Source organism: Hippoglossus hippoglossus, chromosome 1, assembly GCF_009819705.1.
Source record: "Hippoglossus hippoglossus isolate fHipHip1 chromosome 1, fHipHip1.pri, whole genome shotgun sequence".
Classification (NCBI taxonomy): Eukaryota; Metazoa; Chordata; class Actinopteri; order Pleuronectiformes; family Pleuronectidae; genus Hippoglossus; species Hippoglossus hippoglossus.
The window spans coordinates 438,995-457,966 of record NC_047151.1 but is presented as its reverse complement, the minus strand read 5'-3'; the positions used below and the strand labels follow the sequence as shown (position 1 = coordinate 457,966).

At 41.4% G+C, this 18,972-nt stretch overlaps 1 protein-coding gene across 6 annotated transcripts in view; it reads right to left on the bottom strand.

Moving 5' to 3' along the window:
- Positions 1-18,647, bottom strand: part of mtus1b (microtubule associated tumor suppressor 1b) — a 58,069-nt gene extending 39,422 nt beyond the window's left edge. For 2 of the 6 annotated variants that reach the window (XM_034604241.1, XM_034604332.1), the window contains exons 1-2: positions 12,852-12,983; positions 11,599-11,684 (exon numbers count right to left, since the gene is read on the bottom strand). Coding sequence is in view for 3 of the 6 variants with exons in the window: in XM_034603988.1 (XP_034459879.1) it covers positions 12,852-13,080; positions 18,213-18,587 (604 nt within the window). In the remaining 3 variants the exon portion in view is untranslated. Of the gene's footprint in view, positions 1-11,598; positions 11,685-12,851; positions 13,249-18,195 lie in introns of those variants that run through there. The other 4 variants (XM_034603988.1, XM_034604155.1, XM_034604414.1 and 1 more) reach the window with 4 other exon arrangements.
- Positions 18,648-18,972: the final 325 nt, after the last annotated feature.

The following is an 18,972-nucleotide window of genomic DNA, read 5'->3' as shown; positions in this document are numbered from 1 at the left end:
TCTCTATGGCTACTGGTTTTAAACCAAAATTGCACCAGCAACAGAGGTGGACTGGCCGTCTGGACCTTTCTGGAGAATTACAGCATTTGCTTGCACGCCAAGTAAACACCCAAGAAGAAGTAAGACCGCAAACACAGAGCATGACAGTACACGAGAGAAACAATATGGATAAAAATCCAAGAAAATGGAAAGAAAAGGATGGGGCTGAAAATGTTAAAGAGAAAAGGCTTAAATCCCTGGAGAGTGATGACTAAAAATGTATGCAAATTGTCAACAAGCGTTGCATTTCCAGCAGCAACAGCACATCAAATAATTGGAGACTTTTTCAAGACTTGTTGAATCAACTTTAAAGTGGCCCATTTAAAAAAGATTCTGTATAAATGAGAGGGTACCGAATGCAAAATTCTCAGCTTAAAATGTTGTATGCACCCTTAAAGAGTATCAGTTGACTTTTCAAATACATTTCTAAAATAAAATGTTTATTTGTTGATAAATTTGTAAGTTACTCTTGGGTTAAACCCACGCAAGAGTATTCGTGCTGCTTCACGGAGGACAATATGACAGAAGACCAACTTTAGCTGCTAGGATCGCATTATTTCCTGTCAATACAGAGATGTCTATTGCGCATGTGCTCGGGTAGGACAAAGGTCCGCCATCTTGTCTGCAACCAGGTCCCTTTCGCAGCAGTAGTAGTAGTAGCATACATAAAGTCCAATAGCCCCATTTGAGTGAAGAAGTGAATGTTGAGGGCGTGGGCCAGAGTGCAGCTGCACAAGATGCGCAGCCTCAGCCTGGTATGGCCACCTTTCATGATGATGAAGGACTGAGCTGGTGGAAGTTCCACAGGTAAGTACAGTGCAAGTGGTAAGTACTGTATGAAACACAAGTATATCCAGGTTGCTCCCTTTCAACCTAGTGTAACGGTGTGGCTGGTGTTACCTATAAACTTAATTTGTACTGTACTGTGTGGCAGTTGACCAAAGACATGAACAAAGATAATGATGTGTACCTTGGAAAAGTGTCCATAGGCTGTGGAGGTTGTTGGTTCACTGACACTAAAAATTAACCAATAAGGCTTTAGACAATCATAGTGAATAACTTTATACCCAGTTTGAGGATCAAGTTTATTTTTCTGTGTAGTTGGGTCATCTAGATCTCCACACTAATAAGGTTTGAACTTCACATGTTTGTTTAAAGGGGACATAGCATGCCCATTTTACCACAAGTTGATATGGTTCCTTGGGGTCTTAATGAAATGTCTGTAACATACTTTGGTCAAAATACCACAAGGATCATATAAAACAGCACCCTTTTTACCCTGTATAAAACAGCCCTCCACAGAGTGACCTGTTTTGAGTGCCTGTTCCTTTAAATGCTAATGAGCCAGCTCCCCCCTCCCCCCTCTCCCCCCATGATTTTAAACGATATAAATTACATATTTTATATGATATAAATTATCAAATATGCATCCCATACTTTGTATTCCCCTTCTGTTGTCCTGGAGTTTTAATTTTCCCAATCACATAATTAAATGTCCCCCTCTGCCCATCCACTACAAGCACACAAGCAGACAGACAGAGAGAGAAAGAGAGGCGTGGGGGGGGGGGGGGGGGCTATGAAGACCATCATTTACCCCCGAACCCCGACATTCAACGGGTACAACAACAAGCGGAGAAAGCAGAATCGCAGCCTGACCTTATATATACAGTCTATGGGGCTGACCAGCGGAGAAATGCACGTCCCGTGTGAGCTGCCTCGCAGCCTCGCTGCGTCCGGTGTAAACCCGGCGTAACGAGTGTGGGGGGGCGGGGGGGATGAGGTGGGGGGTGGGCCAAGGCCATGTAGGGAGACTTCCAGTGTATTGTTACGACACAAAACACAGGAAGCTCATTCGAGTCACTCAAGCATGATGTTTCTGACTTAGAGGAACCATAACAAAACAGAGTTTTTGGGTTGGTAGACATGCCAGATACCCACATTAACGTGTAGAAGCACTAACAAAGTGGAATTTGCATGCTATGTCCCCTTTAAGTGGTACTCTCGCTATTTTAAAATATGGGTTTGAAATACCAGGTAGTACAGGTGACAGGTGATATCACAGGCGTCTGAATGTTAAGATTACATACAGATCCTTCAATCACAGTATCCTCGTCTTTGTTGCTGCCAGACCCTACCAAACATTAACCCTAACCCTGCACTCACTTTACACTTTAACAATAAACACCGACACTCATCACAGGTTATTAGAACCTGAACAGTACTGATGTTTACTTTGTGTTTGTTTGATTCGAGTTTATGAGACACATATTTAAACACATTGAAAATGTGACAAGCAAACACACACACACACACACATTGATTATTGGGAAGGACCTACCTTAATATTTTTAAGAATGTACCAAGTTAGAGGTTTGCTTGCACAGTTTAGAGCTTTTGTTCTCTGAGATTTCTTTCGTATACAGGGAAAAATATAATCAATATTTAAGCAAATCAAATGGAATGAAACCTAGGGACAGTGACAAATTTTGGGTTCACCTAAATTCTGTGCTGGTGCACCTAAATAAAAAAGTTAGGCAAACCAGTGCAACCAATGTTAAAAGTTAATCTGCAGCCCTGATACAAAAGGTATGAATTACTTATAATTTATAAAATCAGTAAATTCTTTACTTCTTTAAAACCTTCGGAAACCAAATTTCCCCGTTGGTGCAGTTGTCAGATGGTGGGAATTATCAAGTGTGTGACACATTGAAGACCTTGATTGAAAGCCAGTGTGAAGGAGAATGGTAAAAATGGATGATAACAAGGGTTTTGCATGAATAAGAATACAGGTGTGCCCTTCGATTTTGGCTTGCCCTTCGGTGTGCCTTGGGCAGAAAAGGTTAGAAAACCACTGAAATAGATGATAAGGTGCTGTAAACACAACAGCCAATCAACATCAGTTCTATTGTGTGTTGGGACCTGGTATTTGTGAACTATAGTTCGGCCTACATGTTTAGCCAAACCCTGACCACATGTTTCTTTGTTCTGGAGACAAAACAAAGCCTCCAGAACTCAGTCTCCCAGGGTGCTTCAACTTCACACCGAGGTGTTAAAACTGCCCCTGAACACAACTTTCAACCACTATTGGTCACTCTGGGCCCCATGACCCATGAGGTCACCAGGCCAATATAAGCCCAGTTCCCTCTCTCCTCTTCCTCTTTCTACTCAACTAATAATTATACTAGGCTAAGCAAAGAATGTTTATTCTATTCCGTGTAATGTTTCTGAGTTTGATTTGTGTTGCTGTGATATTTTGGTTATTTGAAAATTAATGTTAGTTATGTTATGCTCTTCACAGTCTTTCTTTGCATGCAACTAGCTACTTTCTCTAACCTGGCACCAACACACACACACACACACCACACACACACACACACACACACACACACACACACACACACACACACACACACACACACACATGTGACCTCAGCCACATGGTGTAAACACCAGGGGGTCTTTGTCTTCATAGTGGCCAGCCACCATTTTGAAAGCACACTCACTCACTCACTCACTCACTCACTCACTCACTCACACACACACACACACACACACACACACATCTGTATTTAGTAAGTACACCTTTAGTAGTTTGTGTTTTTATACTTTTATTATCTTCATAGTAAATGTTTTTCTTCAACAAATGTTTTGATGTCTTCATTAATGTCTTCATTAATGTTGCATAAGTGTGAATTTTGCCAACCTCTACACTGTCAAGAACTCTATATCCTTCAACTTTGCTAACTATCTATATGGTAATTTTGGTTATAGTTATTAATTTAATTATTAATCAGAGTTCCAAATTTGTAGCTATCTTTTCCCTTCCTTTGAAGGGTGGTGTCCCGAGGTAAATTTAAACAAAATAAAGTTATTATTTAATATTAATAATTTAATATTAATATTCAATATTTTTTCTGATAACCACATTTATTGAATGCCCAAAGGCACACCATTTAAGGGTCTCACGCTTAAGGTATCATATGCACAACATGTGATACCCTGGATAATATCATGAATTAAGATTAAGGCAGCGCTGCCGGGGGCTGGGCTCGGTCAGAGTCCAGGGTTGTTTTTTAGTCACAGTCCGTCCCTGATCAGCAATGTTTTAGCAGAGTTTTAGCGTTTTGAAAACTCCAGTAGTGTGGAAACCAGGTAAACTAAACTAAACTTGAATATATTAGTATTAACTCAGCCTGTATTGATGGGGGTACTGAGACAGAGGAACTGTGGAAAGTTCTCCAAGATGCTTGGAACAACCAACTGTGCACAAGTGTACCGACTGAGGTGAACTAGTGCGGTTTTAAAGGCAAATAGTAGTCGCATTACATACAATTTATATACACGTTTTTTTCTGTTCACTGCAATTTTTATTGAATTGACTTATGTTGTCCTCACAAGTGGCTCTCTTCCTGGTATCTAGTGGATGAAGAGAAGTTTTCAGGATTCTATAGTTATGGAAATGTGAAATACAATGTCTATCATCATTTTTGTGGCCTGAATTATAACGTTCTTTCCTCAGACCAAAGCAAAATGAATTATCCTCCCTCCATTAAATGTGTGTGTGTGTGTGTGTGTGTGTGTGTGTGTGTGTGTGTGTGTGTGTGTGTGTGTGTGTGTGTGTGTGTTTGTTCTCACAACTTTAAAAGGCTGTTTTAGGGTTATGGTTAGAATTTGGTTAGTAGGCATTTAGCTGTAATGGTTAAGGTTAGGGTAAGAGGCTAGGGATTGCATTATGTCATTGAAATTATGAGAACTTGTCTTCCTTATGTTGATAAAAAACAAGGCATAATGTAAATGATTGTTTAGACATAAGGTTAGGTTCAGGTTAATCTAAGGTTTACTGTTACAGCCACCAAAAGTATGACATATATAATTTCACATTGTTCGGTGTCATTTTCCAGACATCACTCGTGTCATATTTAGAGTCTGTGTTGGACAAGGATGTTTTAAATGACAATGAGGATATGGAGCCTGATCTCCAGCTGAGCATGGAGGCCCCAGCAGCCCTGCTTGTCCCAACTACATCAGGACTGCTGCCATGGGTGGACAGGTTGCTACAGTGTTAATTCTGTCACCTTTAAGCCAGACATCAATTTGTGGGTGGACACTAAGGTTTTTGAAATGGCCTCTTCTACGGTGACCATGTGATCCTTTTGGACGCAATGGCTGTCAGGTATAGTCTCATATAGTTTAAAAAATAACACTGAGCCTGCTTGTAGTGGTTTTCCGGGCTGCAAGAAATCTGACATTGGTACTGTTCAAATCCTAATGTACTAGAACAATATTACAGTCTATTATTTTAGCATAATGGCTAAGTGCTTCCCAATGTATTGTTGCCTCTGCCTCCTTCTTTATGATCAGCTAAGTTAATTTATTGGTTTATCACATGCTTCATTCCTCCTTCACCTATTTGTCCCTTAAGGTAAGGACATGCGCATGAGTTATGTGTAAAACTCAAGTCCATGGGTTGAGCTGTGGGTTTTCATGGAGCCTGTTCAAATCTGACTTTGAGAAACGCAAAAGCAGGAAGCTGTTTTACCATAAAACACGTTTGAATAGAAAACGGTAATCAGTGTCAACACGTTCCTCTGATACAACAATAGAATTACTTATGTAAGATTCTAATTATAAACCACACTCTTAACTGTGATGGCGCATTAACTTAAAGAAGTAAAAGAAAAAACAAAACCACAGCTGAGTTCCTGGTGTCCCCACTTCATTCAGGACAAAGGGTTAACATGAATATGCCTTGACTGAATGATACTGTGACATTACAGCTCGAGGAGCAGGCTTAACATACATGAAATACCATCAAATACAAATAGCACTTGAGCAGTCTTTGGCAGTGACAGGACCCAAAATCACTTAGGACATGTGACAGTTCCTGTCTCAGGCATGAAGACTCACTGGCACCCATTAAAACAGACAGTCCAACAAACATGTTAATAACTACACATCAAAGTTATCCTACTTCGCACTCATTTTGTCCGAATAACTGACAAAGATTGTGGACATTTGTCCACAGAAATAAATTAATTCAAACTTTCCCGTACTTTGACTTACACTTCTACAAACATGAGCCCTGTCTTGCAATGAGGAGGTGGAGAGAGAGGGAGGGAGTGGGGGGTGGGTAATAAAGACAGATACACAAACACATACACACACACACCATTGTAATACAATCTTTGTGGGTACTGGCAAATTAAATAATGCATTACTAACTATGTTAACCATTACCTAACCTAAACCTAATTCGGTCCCTAACCCTAATCAAAGTCCCATACATCATATAGTCTTTTAAACCTGTGAGGTCCAATATTTTGCTCCCTACAAAGTGGTTGGACTCCACTGGTATAGTGGGCTCTTGGTTTTTGGACCCCACAAATGTAGTAAAACAAACCCACACACACAGTGTCCCTGGTGGTGAATGTAGATCAGTAATAAAACGTGTACTATGACTGAAGCCAACAGGAAACATCTGGCTTCATTTGGCTTTGGTTCTGACATGCCAGAGGAGAGATCAGATGCATTCAGTTACATAAAAAACTTAGGTAAGAGTTGGCTTACTGTAGATCTTCCTCGTGCTTACGATTGACACACAAAAACACACATGTAATATGTACAAAATCATCTGATTACACCAATCTGGGTATTTTAGTGACTCTATGAAGGCACATGAAAGTACGAACAGGACATGATTCTGCTTTCAACTGCATGACTCTAGAAAATTATAGTAACTGACAGTAGGAAGCTAAGTTATCCCTCTAATATGTCTGAGTTGACTTTACAGTGCACGGACATGAGGGGGAAATGATGGCTGTTTGAAGAAACTGACAGGGAATGGTCAGTAGTAATGTCAGGTATTTAAGGACATGGCCTATCACATGCCAAGCATGAGCCCTTGGTTGCTTTCATGACTGACATGACAGATTTCATGTCCCCCTCATGTTCGTGCACTTTAAAGTCAACTCAGACATATCAGAGGATAACTTAGCTTCCTACCGAAATAAGATTTTAGTCTTATATAACACTGAGTGATCAGTTCTTCTGTCATGTCTTCAGAAGGAGCCACTGATTTGTTACATTACCTGCCTATAGAATGACAAGCAGTAACACATTGTGAGTTATAATATGCAGTTTAGGAACTATGTCATCTTTCTCAGGCCTCAGTCCTCTCTGTAAGAGTTTATATGCAACATAGCAGGTATTGTGCCTTGCATTCACCACAAATGATGGATTGACATTACCAAACCCAGACTTCAACTGTGGAGTCAATGTATAAATCAGCACAGCAAACAGAATAGACAACCGTAGGCTGCAGTGTGCATTAAAATGAAGAGTAATGAGTCCGTACAAAATTCAAAATGGCATGACATTCAAAGGGCACCATTGATGGCAATCTCAGTGTGAGATAAGGGGTGCGTCTTTCTCCTGTGTATCAGCAATGAGGACAAATGAGTTTTTGTCCATCAGAATGTGACTTGTACAAGAAGCAAGATCTGGTTTCTCTCTCTCACACACACACACACGAACACTGGCCATACTATATTTGTGAAGACCTGTCATTGACGTAATGCATTCCCTGGTCCCTCACCAAAACTGTAACCATCATAACTAATTATTTAAATTTAAAAAAGCAGGAAGAGGAGGAATTCCACATAAAATCCTAATAACATTTTATACAACAAAAAAGCAAGATGATTTAATGTAGAATCTTGAACAAAAGATCATTGTCATCCAAGGCTGTTTTAGTAAATAAAATAATTTCTAATCTTGGCTGCACCCTGAAGACAACCTAGATCAACATTCTCCCCCTAAATACTCACATTTCTCGAGACTCTGGCCGTGGAGGTTGAGTTTGTATTTGTAACTACAGTTTATGATTTAATCTCGATAATAAAACTAAACTATAACTCATTTGAAAGCCTTGTTCTAAGTCTATCACGCCCATCTCGGAAAACACAACAGCCAATTCTATTTGCTGTCGGTTACCATGCTCCTGGGGCTTATTCTGAAATTATTATTATTATTGTAGGTCATTTTAATATTCATGTGGACATTGATAATGATAGCCTTTATTTCAATATTAGACTCAATCAGTATTAGACTCAATTGGTTTAAGTCAGTGTGGACATCAACCTACTCATTGTTTTAACCACACCCATGACCTTGTTTTATCATATGGCATAAAAATTAAACATTAAATTGTGCTTCCACATAATCCTGTTCTATCAGACTATAATGTGATAACCTTTATTGTCTTGACTGGACTACATGTTATTAAAGCTGCTTTCAGACATGCACTAAACACCACAGTTCCTCTGTATTTTTTCCAGATGAGGTGCATGTATGAACACAAATACCAGAGTAAGATGCTCTGCAGTTTCTGCAGACTTAATCTGCCTGGTGTCCTTGTATAAAGTCCGTAGAAATCCAGGAGATGTCGATGTGTGAACAAAAGATTAAGGGAACACTTAATCGTCACAGTATAACACTAAATCAGTTAAACTTCAGGGATATCAATCTGTCCATTTAGGAAGCACAAGTGATTGTGAATCAATTTCACCTGCTTTGGTGCAAATGAAAGTGACAACAGGTGTAATGAAGAGTCAAAAGCAAGTCAACCCCTAAAACGGGAACGGTATTGCATGTGGTGGCCACAGACAATTGTTCTTTCCTTATCGTTCCTGACTGATTCTTCTCTAGATTTGTGTTCTGCTAGTGTCATTGTCACTACTAGAAGCATGAGGCTGTACCTGAAGCCTAATCAGGTTGCACAGGTAGTCAAGCTCCTCTAGGATGGCACATCCATACGTGTGGTCGCAAGAAAGTTTGCTGCGTCTACCAGCACAGTCTCAAGAGGATGGGGGAGATACCAGTAGACCGGCCACGACACAAGGAGAGCTGGACAGGGCTATAGAAGCAGTGGCGGAGCCAGAACATTTTCAGTGGGGTGGCCAGGATGGAACTTGTGATAATTCTGGGGTGGCTTAAAAATCACTAAATCACTACATGAACATAAAAATGTGTTTGAGTAGAAGATATGGGGCTATATAAAGGCAACGCTCACACTACACAAATGTCCAAATGTAGTGCAATATACTGTTGGTATTTGTGAACAATAGTTGGGCCTAAATGTGTAGCCAAAGCCTGTAACCACATGTTTCCTTTGTTCGGAAGACAAAGGAGAGCCTCTAGAACTCAGTCTCCCAGGGTGCTTCAACTTCACACTTCAGGTGTTAAAACTGCCCCTGAACACAACTTTCAACCACTATTGGTCACTGTGGGCCCCATGACCCATGAGGTCATCAGGCCAATATAAGCCCAGTTCCCTCTCTCTTCTTTCTTTCTACTCACTTCTCCTGGAGGAGAGGTGTAGCTCTCCAGATCACCCAGCCAGGGAGAAACTCTGCCTAACCAAACTCTTCCAACCTCCAAGCAGGTTTGCCTGGAGCAGACTGCTAAAACCTTCCAAAAGGCAGCGACGCGAGAGCCTGCATAAGAGCTTCAGCACGAGAGCTGCATCGACAAATGTCTTACCAGCAGAAGAAGAATATTGCAATGACATATGACATGCGATAAATAAACATAAACAGTCCCTGGCTACGGTCGCAGAGACCGGCCGCAGCGCCACCGGGTCCAGGGCAGACACCAGGGAGCCCACTTACAGTGTTAATGTGTGATTCCAATTTATCGCTCCTCTTGTGGCTCCCTCATTCGCGCCGTACGCTGCGCCAACCGTGTCAAGCCAAACCGAGCGTGACACTAAATACATTTACTAAGTTTACAAAGTCTGTTGTTTTTACCCAGACTGAGTTTACACATGTGTCCGATCACACTGTTTGTTTGTGTGTGTGTGTGCGTGCGTTTGTGAGAGAGCAAGGAAGAGAGAGAGAGAGAGGAAAAGAGCGAGCGAGACGGCTGATGAATGCGCTGCTCTGAAGAAAGATTGAACTCATTAATAAAAGTATTGATTATTGATGATCAGTGTTGATATTGTGGCGACAAACAAATCAACTTTAAACTGTAGCGAGAGGGAGACACACACACACACAGAGAGAGAGAGAGAGAGAGCAGCAGAGTCTGTGTGTGCGCTTTTACTTTCCCCTCAGGTTCTGGGATCATAAATAAGCTTCACAATTCTTTTATATAATCAACTGCTCATAGTGATGAATTTAGCCTATAGTGATCACTCACAGGATGTGCGTGCAGGTTAAGTGTCTGGCAGGGTGACTGTGCCAGTGCAGGAAGGTTCCGCACGGGGGAAACCACTGACGGCTGTGACGTGTTGCGTGGGGTGGGGTGGCCACTATATTGTGGCCAAGATTCAGCTTGAGGTGGCCACGGCCACTCTCGGCCACCCCCAAGCATAGAAGGGCATCAGCCCAGCAGCAGGAGCGATATCTGCTCCTTTGTGTGAGGAGTAACAGGAGGAGCACTGCCAGAGTGTGTTGGCGGTTCCTGGATGACGAAGGCATTGATGGCCCTCACGTTCCCCTGACCTAAATCCAATTGAGCACCTAGTTATGTATTGGAGCTCTCTGATGCCTTGATCCAGGTCTGGGGAGAGATCCCCCAGGACACCATCCGCCGACTCATCATTATGAGTTGCCTTGATAGTTGAATCAGACTGTGATTTCAATTTTTTACTTTGATTTCCGTTTGCTTGTGAATCCAGCCATCAATGGATTAATGATTCTGATTTATTTTGACCATTGTTGCATCATTTTGTTCTCAACAAATTATTGTATGTACATCAGTAAAGATTTTCAACTTGAATAATTGGTTCATCAAGATCTGATGTGTGATTTAAGTGTTTCCTTACATTTTTTGAGCAGTGTACTGTATGTATGTAAGACTTTCAGTCATGGTTTAGAGTTCATCACAGCACAGAGACAGCTTTGGCAAAAGTCACAAATCACCTTCTTAAAGCTTCAGATAAAGGGCTCGTCTCTGTCCAGGTTTTGATAGATCTTAGTGCAGCACTTGATACTATTGATTATCACATCTTACTGTAGAGACTGGAACAGTTAATCAGCGTTATAGGAATCGACCTAAGATGGTTTCAATCTTATTTATCAAATTGATTCTAATATGTGAAAATAAATGATGAGTCACCTGTGCCAACATAAGTTAATCACAAGGTTCTTCAGGTTTCTATGCTCGGCCCATATTTATGTAACTTACTCATGCTTCTATTAGGAAACATTATCAGGAAACATTCTATACATTTTCACTGCTATGTGGACGATATCCAGTTACAGTGTATACTTATCTATGAAAACAGAGGAAAGTATCAACTAACTAAACTCCATGCATGTTTTTATTTAAACTCAGACAAAACAGAAGTTTTAATACTTGGCCTTAAACACCTCAGTAATGCATTAATGATATAGCTACTCTGGATTGCATCTGGGAGTTATCTTTGATACGTATTTGTCCTTTGATTCAAATTCAAAACATATCTCAAGGACTGTCTTTTTTTCATCTACGTAACATTGCAAAAACCAGGCACAACCTGTCTCAAAAACATGCAGAAAAATTAGTTGCCTTCGTTACCTCTAGACTTGATTATTGAAGTTCCTTAATTATAGGCTCCACCAGTAAGCTTGTCCGAAATGCTGCAGCACGTGTACTGACAAGAACTAGAAAAAGAGATCACATTTTTCTTGTATTAGCTTCACTACACTGGCTTCCTGTTAAATTTAGAATATAATTAAAAATTCTCCTCCTCACCTAGAAAGACCTTAATGATATGGTACCACGGCCACATCATGGATCGTGATGGTGGATCGTGATGGTGCATCGCCATAATAAATCATGATAATAGATCGTGATTGTAATGGTGGATCTTGATGGTTGTTCGTCTGTCCATCCGTCCATCCCATTCTCGTGAACACATTATCTCAAGAACACCTCAAGGGAACTACTTCAAATTTGTTACAAATATTCACTTGGACTCAAGGATGAACTGATTAGATTTTGTTAGTCGAAGTTCAAAAGGTCAAGGTCACAGTGACCATACGTTTTTGTGAAGGCGATATATCAGGACTGCCCGTAGGGAATAATATTACATCTGGCAAAATTCACTTGGACTCACGGGTGACCTGATGATAAAATTTGGGATTTGTGAATATGGGCTATACAAATCAAATTTGTATTGATTGATTGATTGATTGATTGATGGACTGATGGACTGATGGATGCATGGATGCATGGATAGAATGTCGGATGGAAGAATGGATCAGACACACACACATACACACACATACACACACACACACCCATAAGGACTTCAGTCAGACCGGCCGTGGCCTCTTCCATGCAGAGGTAAACATCCTGCTCTCTGGAGATCCCGCCACCAGCAAGTCCCTGCTGCTGCAGTACGTCATCTGTACTTTCTGAACTGTTCCTCTCTTATGCAACATTACAGCTGATGCACACTTAACATAAAGAGAAAAAAATTCACCAGCTGCACACACACCAGTACTGGTGCATGCCTGTCCATCAGCGATTTGTTCACTGTCTGTGACAAAGTGTGGACAGTGCGGACCACTCGCAGCTGCGCAGTGTCAGGCCACTCATTTCCTGAGTTTTTCTTCCAAGACACACACACACACACACACACACACACACACATGCATGCATGCACCGACAGACAGACAGACAGACACGCGCACACACAGGTAGTACAGATGCACAGTCCATCTGCCGCATGCTGTTGTGTATTTACTTCAGCTTTTATTAAGTATGGTTCTGCTCTGAAAAAGTTTGAAAATCTCTACATACAGACAGAAAACATGCTAACTCACCCTGGCTCTGACTTTGGGTCTGCCTCACTTTTGTTGGAGATCCAACCCCACTGCTCTGCCGAGCTTCTTCTAACATAGAGCCGTCAATCTGGGCTTGCTTGGGCCCGGTGCTCCCCCGTCCTGGAGGTCCAGTCCCTGAGCCTGGAGGTAGAGCTGGTCCAGAGGCCTTATCCAGCCTAGGGCCTTTCCCCTGCAGCCTGGCATTGGGCACCAGTTTGGAGGAGACTTTCTGTAAAAAAAGCTGATGTTTAGTGACAGTGTCCCAGGCGAGGGGTCCCAGCTTGGAGCTGCGCACCGAGACCATGGTGTTAGCCATTCTTAGCTCAGACTCAGAAATGTGAACGGAGGGAAGGACGAAAGGCAGTGAGGGAGCAGAGGGGAGGAGTGACTAAGAGAGTGTGTGTTAAGACAGAGGGGGAGGAAAATAGAGAGAGAAAAGGAAAGATAGGGAAAAGGAAAAGCTGGAGTATGTGCTACAACCACCAGAGAGGTAAAAAAAAAGTTAGTTGCTATTGTGTTTTACATTCCCCCTGAGAATCCTGGCTCTGACCAAGACAATTTTTTCTCTCTCTCTGGGCCTCAGCCACTCCCATTCCTACCCCCCTCTGTAAACACCAGCACACATGGAGTGAGTTTGTGGATGAGGGTCTGGCATCTTTCCCAGTCTTTTCAGACTACAACTCATTGCTCAGCCCTTTGTGTAATGAAAAAAAAAAAGTATACTTGGGTCAAGACATTTTAATATAAAATCCCTGATGTTTTTTCATTCAAAAAGCCTGTAGCACTGTCACATTCACCTCCTCAGCCAAAGACAAAGAACAGTAGGCAGAGATCGTTCACAGAAGATGAAGGTGCCTTTTTTCCTGCAGAGTTAAAAAGCTGAGCTCATGAATAACTGTTATACACCATGTACAGCATGTACTTGATGTGGTAGCTGTCTGCTCAGCTGGGCCGAACTGATACTCTGTTTGCTAATATGAAATGATAGGGTGTATTAAAGCACACGTGGAACTCTTAGCAGCCAAAAAATAAATGAAGTCAGAGAAGGTCATCAGAAAATCTACTCTAACCACCCAGACAGCTTAACACATGCCACATCACGTACTGAGCCAAAATTATATCATCAAGTCATCATTGATGAAATACACAGTCTGTGCATGATCAGAGTGCACAACTGACGGAGGGAGGTAGGGGAAAGGAAACAATCTCTTGCGGATTTTAAGTTTTGACCTTGTTTGACTTGAATCACAGGCAAAACACATAACATCACATATGACCAGCATCACACTAAACAGGATCCATAAATTCTCCGATTCTATCAGACCATAATTTATTAATCTTCGATTTCTCATTATCAGAATACATGCCACCTTTTCTAGATGTCTACCTAATAGTGCTGTAGCTAAATTTAAGGAAATAATTCCAATTACATTTAAACCCGTATTATCCGTCGATATAACCAACAAATTCTTTAAAAACCCTAGCTCCACTGAGATTGACCATCTTGTCGATAGCTCTGTAAAGTCATTACGATTAACATTAGAATCCATAGCACCTCTAAAAAAGAAACGTGTAAAACATAGTAAATTAGCTCCCTGGTATAATTCCAACACACATGAATTAAAACAAGGGTCAAGAAAACTAGAAAGGAAGTGGCGCTCCAACAACCGTGTTGAAAATCACCTAGCCTGGACAGATAGTGTTAAAGCATATAAGAAGGCCCTCCACAAAGCAAGAGCTGCCTACTACTCCAAATTAATAGAAGAAAATAAAAACAACCCAAGGTTTCTCTTCAGCACTGTAGCCAGGCTGACAGAGAGTCACACCTCCACCGAACCCAGTATTCCTCCATCCCTGAATAGCAATATCTTTATGACCTTCTTTAATGATAACATTCTAACTATTAGAAATAAAATCAACCATCTCCTGCCCTCAGTTGACACTAATACACCATCAAGAACAGAAATCTCAGAAACAGCTGAGAATCTTGTTATTTATTTAGGAAGCTTCTCTCTGATCACCCTTGATCAGCTGACCAAAATAATCTCATGTTCAAACCCACAACTTGTATCTTAGATCCCATTCGTACAAAATTACTTCAAGAAATTCTGCCCCTAATTGATAGTACGTTACTGAACACAATCAATCTGTCATTATCATCAGGATATGTACCACAGTCCTTTAAATTAGCTGTAATCAAACCCCTTCTCCAAAAATCCACCCTGGACCCGGAGGCTTCAGTCAACTACAGACCAATATCCAACCTCCCCTTCCTGTCTAAAATCCTAGAGAAGGTTGTAGCCAATCAGCTGTGTGAGTTTCTCCAGGAAAGTAATGTATATGAAGACTTTCAGTCGGGGTTTAGAGCCAATCACAGCACGGAGACAGCCTTGGCAAAAGTCACCTATGACCTTCTAATAGCTTCAGATCAGGGATTTGTGTCTGTCCTCATTCTGTTAGATCTTAGTGCAGCATTCAACACTATTGACCATCACATTTTATTACAGATACTAGAACAGTTAATTAGCATTAAAGGAACCGCCCTAAACTGGTTTAAATCCTATTTTTCAGATCGATTCCAATTCGTGCAAATTAATGATGAGTCATCTGTGCGCACCAAAGTTAACCACGGTGTTCCACAGGGATCTGTGCTCGGCCCAATTTTATACTCATTATATATGCTTCCACTAGGAAACATTATCAGGACACACTCGGTAAATTTCCACTGCTATGTGGATGACACCCAGTTATACTTGTCAATAAAACCTGAACAGTGTAATCAATTAACTAAACTCCAACCATGTCTCAAGGACATAAAAACCTGGATGACCCGCAATTTTCTCTTATTATACTCAGATAAAATAGAGATTCTAATACTTGGCCCTAAACACCTTAGCGACACATTATCTAATGATATTCCAATGAAACAGTCAGGAACTTGGGAGTGATCTTCGATCCTGATTTGTCCTTTAATTCTCACTTAAAACAAATTCCTAGGACCGCCTTCCACTTGCGTAATATCTCAAAAATCAGACATGTCCTTTCTCAAAAAGATGCAGAAAAACTAGTCCACGCCTTTGTTACATCCAGACTTGATTATTTTAATTCCTTATTATCAGGCTCCAGCAGTAAGTCGTTAAAGACTCTGCAGCTTGTCCAAAATGCTGCAGCACGTGTCCTGACAAGAACCAAGAAAAGAGACCACATTTCTCCTGTATTAGCTTCGCTACACTGGCTTCAGGTTAAATCTAGAATAGAATTTAAAATTCTCCTCCTCACCTTCAAGGCCCTTAATAATATGGCACCATCATACCTTAAAGAGCTGATAGTACCATATCAACCCACTAGAGCACTGACCTCCCAGAATTCAGGCTTACTTGTCGTCCCTAAAGTCTCTAAAAGTAGAGTAGGAGTCAGAGCTTTCAGCTATCAAGCTCCTCTCCTATGGAATCATCTCCCACTTTCAGTTCGGGAGGCAGACACCATCTGTACGTTTAAGAGAAGGCTTAAAACCTTCCTTTACGATAAAGCTTATAGTTAGAGCCGGTCCAGGCTTGTCTTGGACCTGCTCTTAGTTATGCTGCTATAGGTCTAGAAGGTCAGGGGACACATGACACACGGAGCTTCTCTTCCCAGCTTCTCTTTCCAGCTTCTCCTTCCTCTTCTCCATCCTTATCACATCAAAGAAATTAATATCTCATCAATATATGTTACTGACTTGACTTCTTCCCCGGAGTCCCTTTGCCTTATCGTCTGCAGGTCCAGGGCCGCGGCTGCGGCCACATCATTGATTATGATGGTGGGCCGCGAATCAGAGAACGTGATCGTAATGGTGGAATCCTGCATCGTGCTGTCTGATCATGATCATATTGGTGGATCCTGTATCGTGTTGGCATCTGATAGTGGTGGTGGACCACGATCGAGGTGGCAGCTGATGGTGGATCCTGATGTCGGCAGTGGATCATGATTATGGACTATGGTGGCATCCGATCGTGATAGTGGATCCTGATCATGGTGGCTGCTGACCATGGACTATGATTACAACAAGACTGCTTGATATACATTATTTCTGCTCACATACTCGAACATTACTGACAATAATCCATCAATTCATTGACCTTCCATTATGCTACAAAGTGTTTATTCTAATCAATGCTGCAAATACCCTTATCTTGCTGATGTTCTCCATTACACGTGGCATCAATTGCACTTCTGTCCGTCCTGGGAGAGGGATCCCTCACATGTGGCTCTCTCTGAGGTTTCTACGTTCTTTTTACCCTGTTAAAAGGTTTTTTAGTAGTTTTTACTCTTGTTGAGGGTTAAGGGCAGAGGATGTCACACCTTGTTAAAGCCCTATGAGACAAGTTGTGATTTCTAATTATGGGCTATACAAATAAAAGTTGATTGATTGATTGATAAAGTCAACAGAGGTTATATTACACAATGATGGAATACATGGAAAAGATATATTTTCATGTTAAGTATATTTGATTTATTTGTTAATGTGATACTATATCATTTACACAATTCAATGACAGATTCTTTGATGATTTAACTACTGTAGTTAGAGGCCGCAAATAGAACCACGACCAAACAGGTCCTTGTGATGACCAGTGACCTTTAAGTATATGCTGATGCACAGAAAACACTCATATTATAAAGGTTACTGTATGTGTAGCAGAGCTGACCTGTGACACACCCTGTGCTAAGACAAACCCTGAGGCAGCCAATTATAGAGAACGCTGGGGCAGGTTTTAAACCTGTCACTGGCTCAGTGGATCTTTAAAAACCACATACCAGAGACAGTGCACCTAGTGTTCATGAACCACTCCCTCATTTATAACACACTGCACATTTTAACCACTTACAAAGCAGCATGAAAAGTATAATACACCACAACAACACAACTTGGTATAATCAGATTCATCAGATTATCCAAGATCACTGCTCTTTGATAAATGTCAGGTTATTAGTTAGCTTTTAGATTGCATCCCTATATATTGGATGCCTCTAGCTATGTACCTACCTATACCAACCAGCCTAAACCTACCTACCTCTAACCCGTTAATGCTCATGCAGTTCACCCTGCCTTAGTACAAACTGAGCTCATGTTAAAAATAACAATCCTGAAGATATTTTTATATATACATATCACACTCCACATAGTGCAACACAAATCTATTTCACAATGACTTGCATAACTTGCATCTAAAACCAGAACAGTTTTTTTATTACTCGTTGGCATTTGAAATAAAGATAACATTTCAATACTGTATGTCAGCTGTCACTGCACACATGAGCTGAGGCAGAGAGGCTTAGTTCAAATAAAACAGAATTTGCTCACATGCTCAATATGCTCACCCTGCTTTGAATCCTTGGTTTCTCCACAGCCTCTGTCATTATGACCTCCTCTGTAACCTCTGTTGGGTCATCCACAGAATCCTCACCAGCATCCTCACTTAGATATGTCTTCACACTCTCAGCTGTTCCCTGTTGATCAGGCACTTCCTGGACAACCTTCCTGGGAATGTCCACAGGTCCTTCCTCAAACACGTCAGACCCAAGAGAGCTGAACGAAGTAGAGATCTTTTGACTAACAGCTCTGCTCTTCTTTTCTGGCTCAGCAGAGTCACTGGCTGCTGTCTTAAGGATGGTTCTGAGGTTACTGCTCTTTCCGTTGATGGGTTTCAGCACTGTAGACACTGGATCTGCAGATGACCTTTGACTATTACCCATAACCCCAGTCTGTGGTTCCTCCCTCCTGGGAACAGCTTTCCTTCCATTAGCTGGAGCTGAATTTTTCTGCTGAGTAGAAGAGAGATATCAAATGTTAGGCACATTGATAGGTGTACAAATCCTGATATATGGACATTTTCCAGTAACCCTACACAACCTGGCTGGGTGTTTTAGGTGGGGATGGGATGGGCCATGACCGGACTTTAGCCTTCACAGTTTTTAGTTTGGAAACTCTCTTTGCCTCCACACTGGATGGTTTGATGACTGTGGAGGCAGTGGTCCAGGGAGCAGGGGTTGGTTTGGTCCTTGTTGCTCTGGCAGCCTGACTGGTGTTGGGGCGGGTGGGTTTGGAGCCCACTGCACTTTCAGTGTCTTCGGGAAATGT